Source organism: Hypanus sabinus, chromosome 7 (genome assembly GCF_030144855.1).
Source record: "Hypanus sabinus isolate sHypSab1 chromosome 7, sHypSab1.hap1, whole genome shotgun sequence".
Taxonomy (NCBI): Eukaryota; Metazoa; Chordata; class Chondrichthyes; order Myliobatiformes; family Dasyatidae; genus Hypanus; species Hypanus sabinus.
Genome location: NC_082712.1, coordinates 78,358,589 through 78,373,811, shown reverse-complemented (window position 1 = coordinate 78,373,811; position 15,223 = coordinate 78,358,589). Strand labels below are relative to the sequence as shown.

Here is a 15,223-nt window from a genome sequence, read left to right as displayed (position 1 = left end):
TCCGGCAGGTTTCCAGCAGTGCCATTCTCCTGATGATAAAGGTCCCCCTTAGATTCAAAGTACATTTATTATCAAATTATGTGTACAACCGTGAAATTAATCTGCCCCACAAACAGTCATGAAACCAATCTGTTCAAAGAAAAACTTCAACCATCACCCCCCCACTCACCAAAAAACACGCAAATGAAAAAACAGCAAATGAAAACACAGAACATAAAACGCAACATCAAAAGGCATACTTCAGCGCAGGTCAGCTCGGTGTTCTTTATCCGCAGGCGACCTCAATTCAAAAGTTCCCCAAAATTATTAATAAAAAAGAGTGACTAGAACTAGAAACTGGATTTCATCATAAACCTGAATGAGAACCCAAATCTACAATCTGTGTCAATTAAACTTTGCTCTGACACCATCCGCCAACAGCATCGAGGGAGAGAGATCACTCAAATGCAAGGGAGCAGCAAGAGAAAGATCTCTGCTAAATATCCTGCTGCTTGCTCTAAATGTGTCCTACCATTTTATTTGTTTTGATACAGGAAACAGATTCCTCCAGGCTGCCCTTTTTATGCTCCTTATCAGTCGTATCCCCTCTTAACCTCATCACTCCAGGGGAAGTAGTCCTAGTCTCTCCTCATAATTAAAACACTCCATTTTCACTAACATCCTGGTGAGCTGTCTCTGTACCCCCTCCTGTGCTATCACGTCTTTCCTATTGTGTGATGACCAGCATTGCACACAGCACTCCAGTTGTGGGAGGCAACCAGGGCACCTGGAGGAAACCCACCCAGTCACTAAGAGAAGGTGCATACTCCACACTGACAACACAGGAGATTGGTTTGCTGTGTCACTGTGTCAGCAGTGGTGTTACCTTGTGTCGTAAACACAAGTGGCATCTGTGGGTATTGCCTCCTTGCCTGTAGTCATCATGGAATATTTTGTTTCCATAAGAAAATACAGAGGGGTTTTGTGTTAATATTTCTCCCAACAAGACAGCAACTCGACTGCAGCTTGTCCTTATTACTTTTCTAGGACTTTCAGTTTGTTAATGCGCTCAGTGGGTTGAAACTGTTACCTTCCAACTAACTACTGAACTATGGTTAATACTGTCAATGAGTGAAATAAGACTGCTGGCCCATATTACATTCCATTCTCAGTTGTACATGGAAGACCATTAGGGACATACTGTAGATGAGGTGAATGTACAGTCTTTCTCCCAAGGAAAGGGAACTAAAAACTAGGAGGCATGGGTTTAAGGTGACATATTAAATATTTAAAAGGAACCAAAAGGACATCTTTGTAGCTTGGTGCATATATAGAATGATCTGCCAGGGAAAGTGGTTTAAGCAGATCCAAGTTCATAGCTCCTTGAAAGTGGTTACAAGGTTGATAAGGTGGTTACAAAGGCTTATGGAATACTTGCTTTTATTAGTTGAGACATTGACTTCAAAAGTCGAGAGGTTATATTGCACTTAGAAAACAGAAGGTAATGGTTGAAGGAACTTATTGGAGCAGGGTGTCAATTATTAGTGATGTTACACAAGGATCTGTGCTGGGACCTTTGCTATTTGTGATGTATATAAATGACCTGGTTGAAAATGTAGATGGGTGGGTTAGTTAAGTTTCCAGATGATACCAAATTTGGAGTTGTGGTTAATGTAGAAGACTACAGAATACAGAATAATATAGAGTTGTAGATATGGGCTGAGAAATGGCAGATAGAGTTTTACCCAGCTAAATGTGAGGTGTTACACCTTGGTAAGGCAAATGCAAGGAGGTAGTACACTGTTAAGTACAAGATCCTTAACAGTGGTACTGAGCAGAGAGATTTTAGGGTCCACGTTCATAACTCCTTGAAAGTGCCTACACAGGTCAATCAGGTGGTTAAGAAAGCTTATGGAATGCTTGTTTTATTAATCAAGGTGTTGAGTTCAAAAGTCAAGAGGGTATGTTAACTGGTTAAGATACATCTGGTTGTCTCACTATAGGAAGGATGATGTTGAGGCTTTGGAGAGGGTGCAGAAGAGGTTTGTTAGGATGCTGCCTGGTTTAAAGGGCATGTGCTATCATGAGAGTCTGGACAAACTTGGGTTGTTTTCTCTGGAGTGGCAGAGGAAGTGGGCAGATCTGATAGAGGTTTATAAGATTATGAGAAGCATAGATAGAGTAGACGAGGAGTATCTGTTTCCCAGTGTAGAAATATTTAATACCAGGGGGTATGCATTGAAGGTGAGAGGGGGTAGGTTCAAAGGGGTTGTATGGGTTAAGTGTTTTACTCAGTGGTGGATGCCTGGAGTGGTAAATACGTTCGGGGCCTTTAAGACTCACTTAGATAGGCACATGGATGTAAGGAAGGTGGAGGGATACGAGCAGTAGTAGCAGTAGTTATACAGTAGTTAAACAGGATTAGTGTTTGGGTGTTTTTGATTTGCTTTTTAACTGGTTCATTTTTAATTGTGGGCCTGTACCTGTGCTCTTTTCTATGTTTATTAACATGTAAAATACTTTTTAATATGCACATGGATAGGAAACATTGAGAAATATAGGCCAAGTTTGTCAAATATAACAGGTGTGTGGACACCATGGTCAGCCCAGGCCCTTTGGGCTGAAAGATCTGTTTCCACGCTGTACGACTGTGTTGCTGTCTATTGATGCAATGACCCTCTGAAGTGTTATACACCTAAATTTCCTTCCTGCTCTAGCTCCTGGAACAGGCTCTGGTAATTGAGGAGCAACTGCGGAGGGCAGCTTACCTGAACATGACGCAGGACGCTAACCATCCAGCAATGGCCCTCAATACCCGCTTTGCAGAGGTAGAGTGCCTGGCAGAGAGTCACCAACACCTTTCCAAGGAATCACTGGCTGGAAACAAGCCTGCAAATGCTGTTCTGCATAAAGGTCAGTGCAGCGTCGTACCCTCCACTTAAACAAAGCGATGAGCTTGGATTTACATCACATTTTTTTGTCAACTTCATATGTTCCAAGTATTGAAGCATTATATGGAAATAAACCTGAAAAACAATTAGTTACAAAATAAGAATTGCATCAGCCACTCTTTACACAGTAGGGTTCAACAAGCAGCAATGTTTTGGCAAGGACATGCAAGGAAAATGCTATGGTCTTTCTAAGAATAGTCATGAGATCATTTGCATCTGCATGAGAACACAGCTTAATGTTTTATCTAAGACAAGACACAAATGAGCACTCACTTGGTATTTGACACAAGTGTGTCAGTCAGCATTGTATGGTAAAGTCTCTGGACCTTAAACCAACAAGTGGACTCCAAGACCAGTGCAATTTTCACTGAGCACATCTGACACCTTCTGATCAGTTTGCTCGTTTCTCTTGGACCTGGCACATGAAAGTGTAAAACAGTTCCTCATCTTCAGTTGGTAGTCACTGCTGAATGGAGAGAGAATCTGGTGAGCAAGGTGGTTGAACTTAGAGCATTGATCAGCACATGAGAATGTGATAGACTGGTCTAAAGGTTTAAAACTCATGGGATTCAGGGCAAGTTGCCAAATTGGATCCCCGTTGCTTTGATAATATGAGGCAGAAGATGACGGAGGGTTGCTCTTGTGACGGTGCATCACAAGCTCTTTTGGCTACGAATATAGGGGCTATAATTAATTAATAAGCTTGCAAATAGTTTTTTTAAAAAATTGGTGTTGAGGATAACTGTATGTTCCAGGATATTATCAGTCAGTAATGATAAGTGGAAAGTGAGTGTGTGATAAGGTTAGGACATGCATCATGGAATATTAAGAAACAGTTTGAGCTCCCTGAAGGTGGCAGTACAAATTGATAAGTGGAGAAGCAGGCATTATCAAACATTCTGAAACATTGGGTAGGCCATAACTGGCACATTGCCTATAGAGAGGATGTGATTGTACTCAAGGGATTCACCACTATGTTGTTCAGAGGAGAGAGAGATGCAGTTCTCAGGAGAGTCTGTTTTCATTTGCAGAGCAGGCTGAAAGGCCTGTTATACAAAAACTGAGAGGCAATGACAGGGTAGACAGCCATAGCTGAGATATCTAAAACTAGAGGCCAGAGATTTAAGGTAAGGGGTGAGAACTTTTTCATCCAGAGGGTGATTGGTGTGAAGCACATGGTGTTATCATTTTAAAAGTATCTGGATGAGTGCTTGAATTGCGAAGATGTAGGCAGCTACAGACCAAGAGCAGCATAGATGCGTACCTGATGGTTTTAGATTCGCATCGCTTTCTGTTTTTAAGTAAGTGGGAACTAGTTTAATCTCTTTTCTAAATACCCCCACCGTGGTTACATATAATATCACCACCCTGGTACCATTTGTGTATGAAGGCTATCTCCATTGCTCCCTGATATGGCAGCTGCAGCTTGTTGTAGAGAGTTCAGGAGAAAGGTTGCTATTCTTCTGGAAGTTGCTTTACACCACGTCTGCCCCCTTTTATTTAAAATTGTGACTGGTTAAAACTCTAGTGCCGAGGAACTGCCTAATTTCAACCAGCTTCTCACTCTTATTGTCTCCCAGTTCTAAACCAATTGGAAGAGCTGCTGAGTGACATGAAAGCAGATGTGACCCGCCTCCCCTCCACGCTGTCGCGAGTCCCACCAATAGCCGCTCGCCTCCAGATGTCAGAGCGCAGCATCCTCAGCCGATTGGCCAACAAAGGAACAGAATCCACAAATACGCCGGTAAATCTCACATTGTCTTCCCTTTCTGACCATTCCTCCAACTTTGAATACATCAGCCCCTTCTGCAAAGGCTATATAAATGTTTGTGTACATACCAGTTATGTAACCAATTCATTAACAGTAAATGTTCACACACACAACATATCAGGCAACAGCTGAGCTCTGTGTAATGTAACCATGATTTTTTCTCTCTGATCTCATTCTTTTTTACTCCCTCTGCTTCACCCATTGCAATTCTCCACATTGACCTCTTTACCACTAAACAAGTTCTCTTGTGTTTCCCTTGATATTTCAGTACTTTGTCACACCAGACAGATGTCCCTAAATTACACACACAAAATGCTAGTGGAACACAGCAGGCCAAGCAGCATCTATAGGAAGAAACACAGTCGACGTTTCGTCAGGTCAAAGAGTCTTGGCCCGAAATGTCAACTGTACTTCTTCCTATAGATGCTGCCTGGCCTGCTGCATTCCACCAGCATTTTGTGTGTGTTGCTTGAATTTCCAGCCTGTGTCCCCAAATTAATCCCTTTGCAAAGATAAACTGGCTTTCATAGATTCAGACTTATATCTACAAACCTATTAAAAAAAATCTCACTTGAAGAATAAAGGAGCTTTTCTTTGCATTTAAATTGTGCTGTACCCGCACCGGTAGTGTCTGATGGGACAGTGAGGAGAGATCTTTGCTCTATCTAGCCCACATATCATTCCTAGCATTAGTATACTTTGTGAAATATAAACTTCATTCATGATTGCTGTTAGGACTTCCTGGACCTGAGCAATCACAGGTTCTAGTGTGTATGCAAAGTAAAAATAGTGATTTGCAATGTCTTGTTCTCGTGAATTCCCGTGGGACATTACTCAACGCTGATTGAAGTGCGGTATTGATGATCCACTCATTCTCTCAGCTTGTTACTGTAGTTGTTTAAGTCTAACTATCTAATTATATAATAAATCACATTATCACATTTATGTGGAATTTGTTTTTGTATTCTAGACCTTTCCACCAGGTCCGTACACAACATCTCAAACTTTCGGTGGCTCTTTTGGGCCACCTGCACCTGTGAGCGCACCAGGCGGTCCGATGAATTTCAGTCAGGTGCCAGGAGGCTCCTTCGTAACAGGTTAGTGACACTGTGGCATTTGTGATATCCATCTGTCTAACTCTCCTTTGCCTGGGACATTATAGGCATGTGCAAAGGGGACTTCAACAAGTTGTATCTCTGTGTCCATACTCTTGGAGTTGAATGACTTGGGAGGGCTCCTGGGCAGATTAAGTGTCAGCCTTGCTCAGCTTCTCACCAGTTTATTGGGTAAGGTACATCAGCGTTGGTCCTGAAGGGCAGGAGATCTTTAAGGTCTTACATGGTAAGGAGCCACTGCTTGCATGAAATGCATCTCCATCCAGAGTTTGAGGCTGAAGCTCCAATCTGCTCACAGGGCTTGTTGGGGTCAGGAGTTAAAATCATCTCCTGATTCAGATGCTACCAATCAGTTAAAGCTTTGTCTTACCTTCATGGATAGGCGGGAGCCTGAGAATGCCATGCTCTGCAAGTCAAGCTGAGGGCTAAACAGCATCTCCTTGTGTACGGTTTGCTGGGTGCAGAGAGCACTATGTATAAGATACTGAAGCCGTACATTGTTGCTTGACATTGGCCTGGTGCAGAGGTGACCAATGTCACCTTGACAGACACCAGAGAAGAAAATACGTCAGGTCTTTGGGCAGGAGTGTGTTGGGTGGATGGGCAGGAGTTACTGTGAAATCATCTGACTGCCATGCAGCAGAACCATCCTTCCTGGGTGTAGTCCTCACTTAGCGACTAGATAAGCACTGCACCAAAGACACTGACCTCAACAAAATGCCTTTCAGGACAATGAGGAGCATACCTCAGGATAGATGAGGATGAAGTATTGTAGCTGTTAGCAGTGTCACAAAAAAGCAAGCATATCAGCCAGTGTGTGTGTAACACGTTGACTGTTTCACGCATGGATACTGCAGGGATTCATAAAGATGGTCAGATAGTGGCCCATTGAGGGGTTTAATGCTGTGTTGCTGAAGTGGAATCATCAATGTCTCAGTCCCTGCATGTGGTTTGTTGCATCTAGTATATAATGTATGTGCCTGGCAATATTAGACACAAAGCTGTATCTCTCCCAGAACTGGTATTCATGTATACAGTAAGAAACAGGCTTGCCTAATTCTAGATAAAATTGCTGATCTGTACTGAAAAGATATTTAACTTGGAGAAGAAGCATGGGAGAGTACAGGTATTATAATGAAGTTGGCTAGGATGCAAGCTAGCTTCCTGAAAGATGTGTGTACAGATTTCAGTGATACACACTCTCTTCTCACAACATTCAGCCTCTTAGTATTCTCACAGCCTAGCTGTTGGGATTGAGGGAAGCAGATAATACACAGAAACACAGTAAATGGTTGAAATTAAGACCTGAAATGATAGCTACGTCATCCATTGTCCGTTATTACTAGAAGCTGGTACATACAATATATACTCTGTGGAGATTAACTGTGCATGATATTTATAAAGTGACAGCCCAGTCTCCAAACACTTGACTTTAATACATTGGACAAACTATTCTTGTCATTCAGCCTACCTAAGCCTCATTAATTTCTATCTTTGGACTGTATAGGGCAGTATGGTTTTCAACCAGGTGTCTGTCGAGAGTGGCACAGTGTGATCACATTGTTGATTGGGCTGGAGTAAGTCCTTTTGTTAGAGATAGCATTTCAGTGCATCCCTTTCAAAAGTCCGTTCCATGTAAATTTTCTCCTAATTTATTTCAAGGGCAGATTTATCTGTGTGGGTTCAGTATCCCAATCCCAGTGTAGGTTTTCCAACCCTAAAACTGTGTGTTCAGTATCCCCATCGTCTCCATGTGGGATTATCAACCCCAAAACTCTGTGGCTTCAATATCCCCCCCCCCCAGTTGGGATTATCAACCCCAAAACTGTGTGGGTTCATTATCTCCACCCCCTTGTGGAATTATCAACCCCCAAACTGTGTAGGTTCCTTTCCCAATTGTCCTTGTGTGGGATTATTAATCCCAAAACTGCAGTTGGTCTGATGTATAATTGCTACATCCAAAGCGCAGACAAGCTATCTGATCCATGCCAGGAACCTGTCAGTTGCATGTCAACTCACCAGTGTTTCTGTACAAGACACACTCCAGTGTTAATCTGGCTTGCATTTACAGATTTCTGTTGTATCTGCCGCAACTACTCAGTGTGATAATAAATTCCACAGGTTTCATCAGTCAACTTCTTTTTGGATTAACCTACAATAACAATTTTCTCAACATTTATGCCATTAAACCCTAACAATCTTTAGAAATCAAAACTGTCACACTTTAGTCTTGCCGGTGGACAAGATCTCCACCCATTCAGATCACCCAGCCATTTACCCTTCTCCCTTCTTTAATTGAAATGTGTGCACAAATTTATTTGTGTTGTTTTGCCTCCTTACTCTTGCAGTTGATCTCATTCCTCCCCACATCCATCTATATTTCGATCCATGAGTCATCTGAGATGAGTTCCTTTCCATTAGTCCATTGGAATTGGGCCCGTTTAATCCACATCCATGCTGACAGTGATGCCACTCTACGCTAATCTCAGTTGCTGACATTAGACCCGTATCTTTTTAAGCCTTTCATGTCTAAAGGCCTGTCTAAATTCTTTTTAAATGCTTCTTCTGCCAGCTTGTTCAAGACAACCAACACACTGTGTGGGAAATCTTGCCCTCAGATCTCCTTTTAAACTTTTCTCTTCTCAGCCTAAACCTGTGTGCTCTAGTTCTGCGTTCTCCTGTGCAAAGAAAAATATCTATGCTATATATGCCAACTCATAATTTTATGAACCTCTAAGTCTCCTGTGCTCTAGTGAGAGAAAGCCTAGTTTATCCAATCTCTCCTTACATTTTCAGCCCTTATTTTTGATAAATCTGCATTGCTCGAGTATCTTTCCAGTAGTCTGGTGACCAAAACTTTACTAAAATTGCATTTGAAATATTGTAAGATGGTATACTAAAATCTTATACTGAAGGTGTACTAAATGCCTTGATCTATGAAAGCAAGTGTTCCAAATATCTTCAATACCCCATCTACCCATGTTGCCACTAGCAACAAGCTGAAGATTAGTGCTCCAAGGTGTCTCTACATTAGCATTCCATTGAATTTGCTTTCAAAGTGCATTACTTATTAATTGATTGAAGTACAGCACAAAATAGACCCTTCTGGCCCTTTAAGCTGCGCTGCCCAGCAGTTTCTGATTTTATCCTGGCTTAATCATAGGACAGTTTACAATGTCTAATTAACCTACCAACTGGTTTGTCTTTGAAACTAGAGCACCCTGAGAAAACTCACATGGTCACGGGGAGAGCATATAAACTCCATCCAGGCAGTGGCGGAAATTGGAACTTGGATTGCCTGTACTGTAAAACATTGTGCTAACCACTACACTACCATGCAGCTCCAATCACAGTGCACCTCACACTCTTCTGGATTAAACTGCATCTGCCATCATTCTGCCCCTCTTTCCAGCTAGTTAGCATCCTGCTGTATCATTAGACAGCTTTCTTTGCTATCTACAAATCCACCAATTTTTGTCTTGTCTCTAAACTTGCTTACCAGACTATCTGCATTCTCATCTATGTTAAGGCGAAGTCCCAGCACTGATCCCTGCAGTATGCCACTTGTTACAGACTTCCACTCAGAAAAACACCCATCCAGCACTAACTACTTCTTCTGACCACCATGCCAATTTGGCATCCAGTTGGGCAACATCACTTGGATTCCTTTTGTCTTAACCTTCTGGGCCAGCATTACCATGATGCATCTTTCTCAAAAGCATTACAGAAGTCTGTAAACCATGTCTACTGTTCTGCCTTCATTAGTTGACTGAGTTACCTTTGTCACTGATGCCTATTACCCTGTGGCCCTCAGAACAGTATTTTGAGCAGAATTTGACAAGCCTCCAAACAGAGGTCTTAGTTTTATCAGTTGTCCTCAATATCATGGGACGGCATGCTGCAGAGGTATTAGATGTGTTGTTTTTTTTTCTGTTAACTATGTTCTTGAAAATGATGCTCACCTTTGCCAAGGACAAAATTGTGATCAGCTGTGTCGCCCTCCACTATCCTGTGCTGGACCACATCAGGATCACTTTGGGTTTGGGCGGTGTGCAGGAAGTTGGGGAAAAAATAAAAGAAAATGAGTTTATGTTGAGTAAACACTTGGAAGGTCCTGTGTGCTAGGCAAATGTGTTGGAGACTGGTGTTTCCATCAGCTTGGTTATTGCACTAACAAAAGGGTTGTTTTTTTCCTTTCTCTTCCATTTTTCTACTTCTCTGCCTCTCCTCGCACTCCTGTTCCCCTTCCCTCCCTACTGCTTTCTCTTCCCATTTCTCGCTCTTCACTCCAACCCCTCCTCACCCCCACCTCTCCCCTTCCTCCTTCCCCCTCCTCCCCTCTCTCTCATTCTCATTCCCCTCTCCCTCCCTTCTCGTTCCCCTCTCCCTCCCTTCTCGTTCCCCTCTCCCTCCCTTCTCGTTCCCCTCTCCCTCCCTTCTCGTTCCCCTCTCCCTCCCTTCTCGTTCCCCTCTCCCCCCTTTTCTTTCTCACACTTCCCGTAATGCAACCAACTTGCTTTTGCTGCTCTCTAATACTGCCAGCACACTCTCTCATACCTGAAACCCCATTTTGTCTTGCTCCTCTCCCCTCCCCATCCTAACCCTTTTTTTCCATCTGCCTCCTGCTTTATTTCCTCTGTCCCTCCATTTTGTCCAAGGCCCTGTACAGTTCCCCCTACCAGTGAGCATTCAGCTGCCCGCTTCTGGAGCCCACCCAAGCCAGGGGCACCTCATCCTCCCGCAGCCTTTTCCACAGCCTCCCACCCAGAGGCTCATCTCTTTCAGTAACGACAAGCTTCCTATTAACACGCTGGGAATCACAGGTGCAGCATCACTACCATCCCACTCACACTTTGCTTCTTGTGATAGCTGATCATTTGAATGCTATGTCTCATCTGCCTTTTAAATGTTCAGTAGCACTGAAGGGGAGACTCTCACCATCAAGACCTCTGAACTGTGACACAAGTCCCAACCCAGCCTATGACTGAAATAAGCAACAAACAAAATGCTGGAGGAACTCAACAGGTCAGGCAGCGTCTATGGAAAAGAGTACAGTCGATGTTTCAGGCCAAGACCCTTCAGCAGGACTGGAGAAAAAAGATGAGGAAGGAGGAGTGAAGTAAAGAGCTGGGAAGTTGATTCGTGAAAGAGATATAGGCTGGAGAAGGGGGAATCTGATGGGAGAGGACGGAAGATCAGGGAAGAAAGCAAAAGGGGGAGGAGCACCAGAGGGAGGTGATGGCAGGCAAAGAGATATGGTGAGAGAGGGAAAAGGGGATGGGGAATTGAGAAGGGGGGAGGGGTGGTTTGGCAATGACCACAATTTCAAGAAATCAATGTTCATGCCAGCAGGTTGGAGGCTACCCAGATAGAATATTAAGGTGTTGCTCCTCCAACCTGAGTGTGGCCTCGTTGCGACAGTAGAGGAGGCCATGGATGGACATGTCAGAATAGGAAGTGGAATTAAAATCGTTGGCCACTGAGAGATCCCACTTTTTCTGGTGGACGGAGCATAGGTGCTCGGTGAAGTGGTCTCCCAATCTACATCAATGCAGATCTTTTCAATGATTTCCTAGTTCCCTAACCCTAAGCATCTTATTTTCACCATGGATGTCCACTCCCTGTACACCTCCATTGCCCCACCAAGAAGGCCTCAGAGCTTTTCATTTCTTTCTGGACACCAGGCCCAACCAGTTCCCCTCCTCCACCAATCTCCTACATCAAGTGGAACTTATCCTCACTCTCAATAATTTCTCCTTTGGCTCCTCCCTCTTTCTTCAAACAAAAGGTATATCCATGTGTTCTCATATGGGTCCCAGCTGTACCTGCCTTTTTGGTGGCTATGTGGAACAATCTGTGTTCCGAGCCTACACTGGTGTCACTCCCCCCCCACTTTTCCTACCCTACATTGACAACTGCATTGGTGCTGTTTACTGCTCGTCAACTTCATCAACTTTGCCTCCAGTTTCCACTCTATCCTCAAATCTACCTGGTTCATTTCCAACACCTCCCTCCCTTTCTCGATCTCTCTGTCTCTATCTCTGGAGACAGCTTATCCACTAATGTGTATTATAAACCCATTGACTCTTACAGCTACCTGGACTGTACCTCTTCCCACCTTGTTACTTGTACAAATACCATCTCCTTCTCTCAATTCTTCTGTCTCTACTGCATCAGCACGCAGTTGGGGTCATCTATTGTTTCCGGTGCTCCCGGTGTGGCCTCTTGTAGATTGGGAGACCGCTTCACCAAGCACCTACACTCTGTCCCCCAGAAAAAGCGGTATCTCCGAGTTTTAATTCCTCTTCCCCTTCCCATTTTGACATGTCCATCCATGGCCTCCTCCACTGTCATGATGAGGCCACACTCAGGTTGGAGGTGCAGCACCTTGTATTCTGTCTGGGTAGCGTCTAACCAGATGACATGAACATCAACATTGATTTCTAGTAATGCCCCCCTTCTCTATTCTCCATCCCCGTTTCCTTCTCTCACCATATCTCCTTGCCTGCCCATCGCCTCCTTTTGGTGCTCCTCCCACTTTGTCTTTCTCCCTTGGCCTTCTGTCCTCCCCAATGAGATTCTCCCTTCTCCAGTCCTGTATCTCTTTCACCAATCAACTTCCCTCCCCTTTACTTCACCCTTCCCTCCCAGTTTTACCTTGTGTTTCTCCCTCCCCTCCCCCACATTCTAACTCTGATTCCTCATCTTTTTTTTCTCTCCAGTCCTGCTGAAGGGTCTCAGCCCAAAACGTCGACTGTACTCTTTCCCATAGATGCTGTCTGGCCTGCTGATTTCTCCAGCACTTTGCGTGTGTGGCTTGGATTTCTGGCATCTGCAGATTTCCTCTTGTTTGTGATATGACTGATATAGTTGGCAGTGGAAGATCACCCAGCCCACCTTGTATCCTTCCCTCAGTATTCCAGACCTGCTCCACAGCTGGGATGGCAGCAGAGATTCTAAGTTGCACATTGAGCAAAGGCTGACTTAAGTCTTGCTGGCAGATGTCATGTAATGTTATATGTTCACAATTAATTTGGACAAACATCACTATTTTACCTCTGCTGTGAAGTCAATTGAGAATCTGGTAGGTACTCCTGAGAAGTGGTGATGGCATGAAGTTTTTAGTTGAATAAGTTGTCCAAGTTGCCTCACCAGGCTCTGCTCATTAAGAAAGAAATCTTGGGTGAAAGCTTGGTGCACTCTTGCAGAATACAGAGCTCCTGACAGTGATCTTCCCTATAACTGATACCCACCTTCAAAGAGTACGAAGGTGTCAATGATCCACGGGAGGAACACACTGTCAAAGCAAGCCCAACTGTACCCAAGAAGTAATTAGCTTAGAGTTAATAAAAGCTACATGCTAATGAGTTGGTCTTCTCCATATTCCTCCATGATTTGTTTTCAGATCCAGAACAAAGAATATTAAATTATAGCCCATTCCCTCCAGAGTCTTGCTGGTGAGAGATCATCCCTCTGCCTGTTAGCTCAGTCATTTCCTTCATCACTGATCCTCGACCACAGGGCATTTTCCAAGCCTGATCCACCTCAGAGGTGTCCCAGGTTTGATCTCTCTGTCTAGTTTTTACTTACAGATGGTGACATCTTTTTTCATAAACTTTGCACAGTTTGTTAGTGTGCTAAAGCATTGTGTGTTGGGTTACACAAAGGACAGAGTTTATTTAATGCTTGACACTTGAGGGCAACTGGATCAAAGTGCAAGCAGAAAATGCTGGAAGTATCTGTGGGGAGGTAAATGGTTCACTAGAATTTACTTTATTCCATATTTCAATGTTTTTCAATGCCACATATTCAGTGTAATTCAACAGCAGGTCATTGACGTAGATATAGCGCAGTTTGTGTATGACAGAACCCAGCAGCCAAGTTATTGTTAGTAAGTCTGTCAGAAAATCTGGTTTGTATTTACCTGTCATTTTCCAGCTCCTTTGCCTTCTATCGATGTAAGCAAAGTTGTCTCACAGTATGTAGGGGATTGGCAGATTTCAGTTGGTATCAGTATGGGTGGAGGATGAAGAGAACTGAAGAGAATATTGCTATTTAAAGGCTGAGATGAATCATACTGTCACTGAAGATGAAGTGGATTTGGGCTAGTTGAAGTTTGTTATGATGGGTGATGTGACATAAGATTTAAGTTATGCAGTAACTGTATGCTAGACAGAGAGAACAATGTCACATAAGCCAATAAAACCAGTAGTGGATTCAAAGAATCCTCTTCCCAGTTTGATCCTAAGCTGTGTGGTGTTTGTAAATTTGTCATTCAAGTGATCTGATGCAAGTCCCTGTTTGGTCACAGATCCCAGCTGTCCATTGAGACATGTTTACACTACCTGGTACGGTGGTGTCGTTCCCATTCATTGCGTACCATTATTCATCCATGTTGTATGGGGAGAGTGGTGCTTTCAGTCTCATTTATTTGGGTAACGTCTTCCACATTCTTATTTTAGCATCTGTAATAAAAGTTACCATTGGAAGTGTGATAGCTGATAGGGAGATACAGGCTAAGATTGGTGGGTTTGTTCCTAGGAATGTTCAAAAAAATCAAGAAATTGCTTATACAAAGAAAAAATATTGTCCCAGTCTACAATTCACTTGCCAATTGTTGCGCACTCGTGTCCCTACTCAGACTGGTTCTTCCAGTGAAAAAAGAGAACCAGCCTTTACCCATCGTGACAAAATGAAAGTAAACTGGCACAAATGAAATACCTGGCCAGCTACAGCGCTGTTAGAGGGCAGACCACTCACTCCTCAGCACAGAAACCCCCACTCACCCATCTTCGAATCTGCCCTATTTCAGTGGATTGTGGTTGTAGTTGATGTGCACCATAACTCTTGGCTATCCTTCTTGTTTCTGCAACTCAACACCCCAGTCTAGGAGCTATCTACCTATGTTTTGAAAGCCAGAAATCTTATTAGATTTGAATGCTCTATACGTCCATTAAAATGAAGAACTTTCTGATGTCACCCTGGAACAGTCTTACTCTAGCCTCTGCAGTCATAGTGACTTGCCCCACCAGCGGGCACCCCCCTCTCTCTCCCCATTCCATCCACCATCTGCTGAACTCACAGGAATACCAGTCACTGTGCACCGTTGTATTCTGCACTTCTTTCCCTCAAGGCCAGTGGCATTTGCCCATGGAGCTGTGTTAGAACTGAACACATTGCTTCAGATGGATAGACCACTAGCCATTCCTAGAAATTGTTGAGCTCTGCCTTTTCAAAGCAAAGTAAGGATGTGAAAGACAAGGGGGTGTTGTGGGTTAAGTGGGGGGGGGGGGTGGAATCTGGTTCCTTAAGAGGAAGGTTGCTGTTCTTAGTAGAGTTACTGATTCTTTTAAAGACATTGATTATCATCAGGATATACCAAGTCACACCTTGAATGACACCCTTTT

At 43.5% G+C, this 15,223-nt stretch overlaps 1 protein-coding gene across 2 annotated transcripts in view; it reads left to right on the top strand.

Moving 5' to 3' along the window:
• The window catches only part of chd3 (chromodomain helicase DNA binding protein 3), a 116,670-nt gene that overhangs the window by 98,918 nt on the left and 2,529 nt on the right, over positions 1-15,223 (top strand). The window contains exons 37-39 of one of the 2 annotated variants that reach the window (XM_059974943.1): positions 2,697-2,892; positions 4,511-4,674; positions 5,672-5,798. In XM_059974943.1, coding sequence (XP_059830926.1) covers positions 2,697-2,892; positions 4,511-4,674; positions 5,672-5,798 — 487 coding nt within the window. The remainder of the gene's footprint in view (positions 1-2,696; positions 2,893-4,510; positions 4,675-5,671; positions 5,799-15,223) is intronic. The other variant, XM_059974944.1, reaches the window with a different exon arrangement.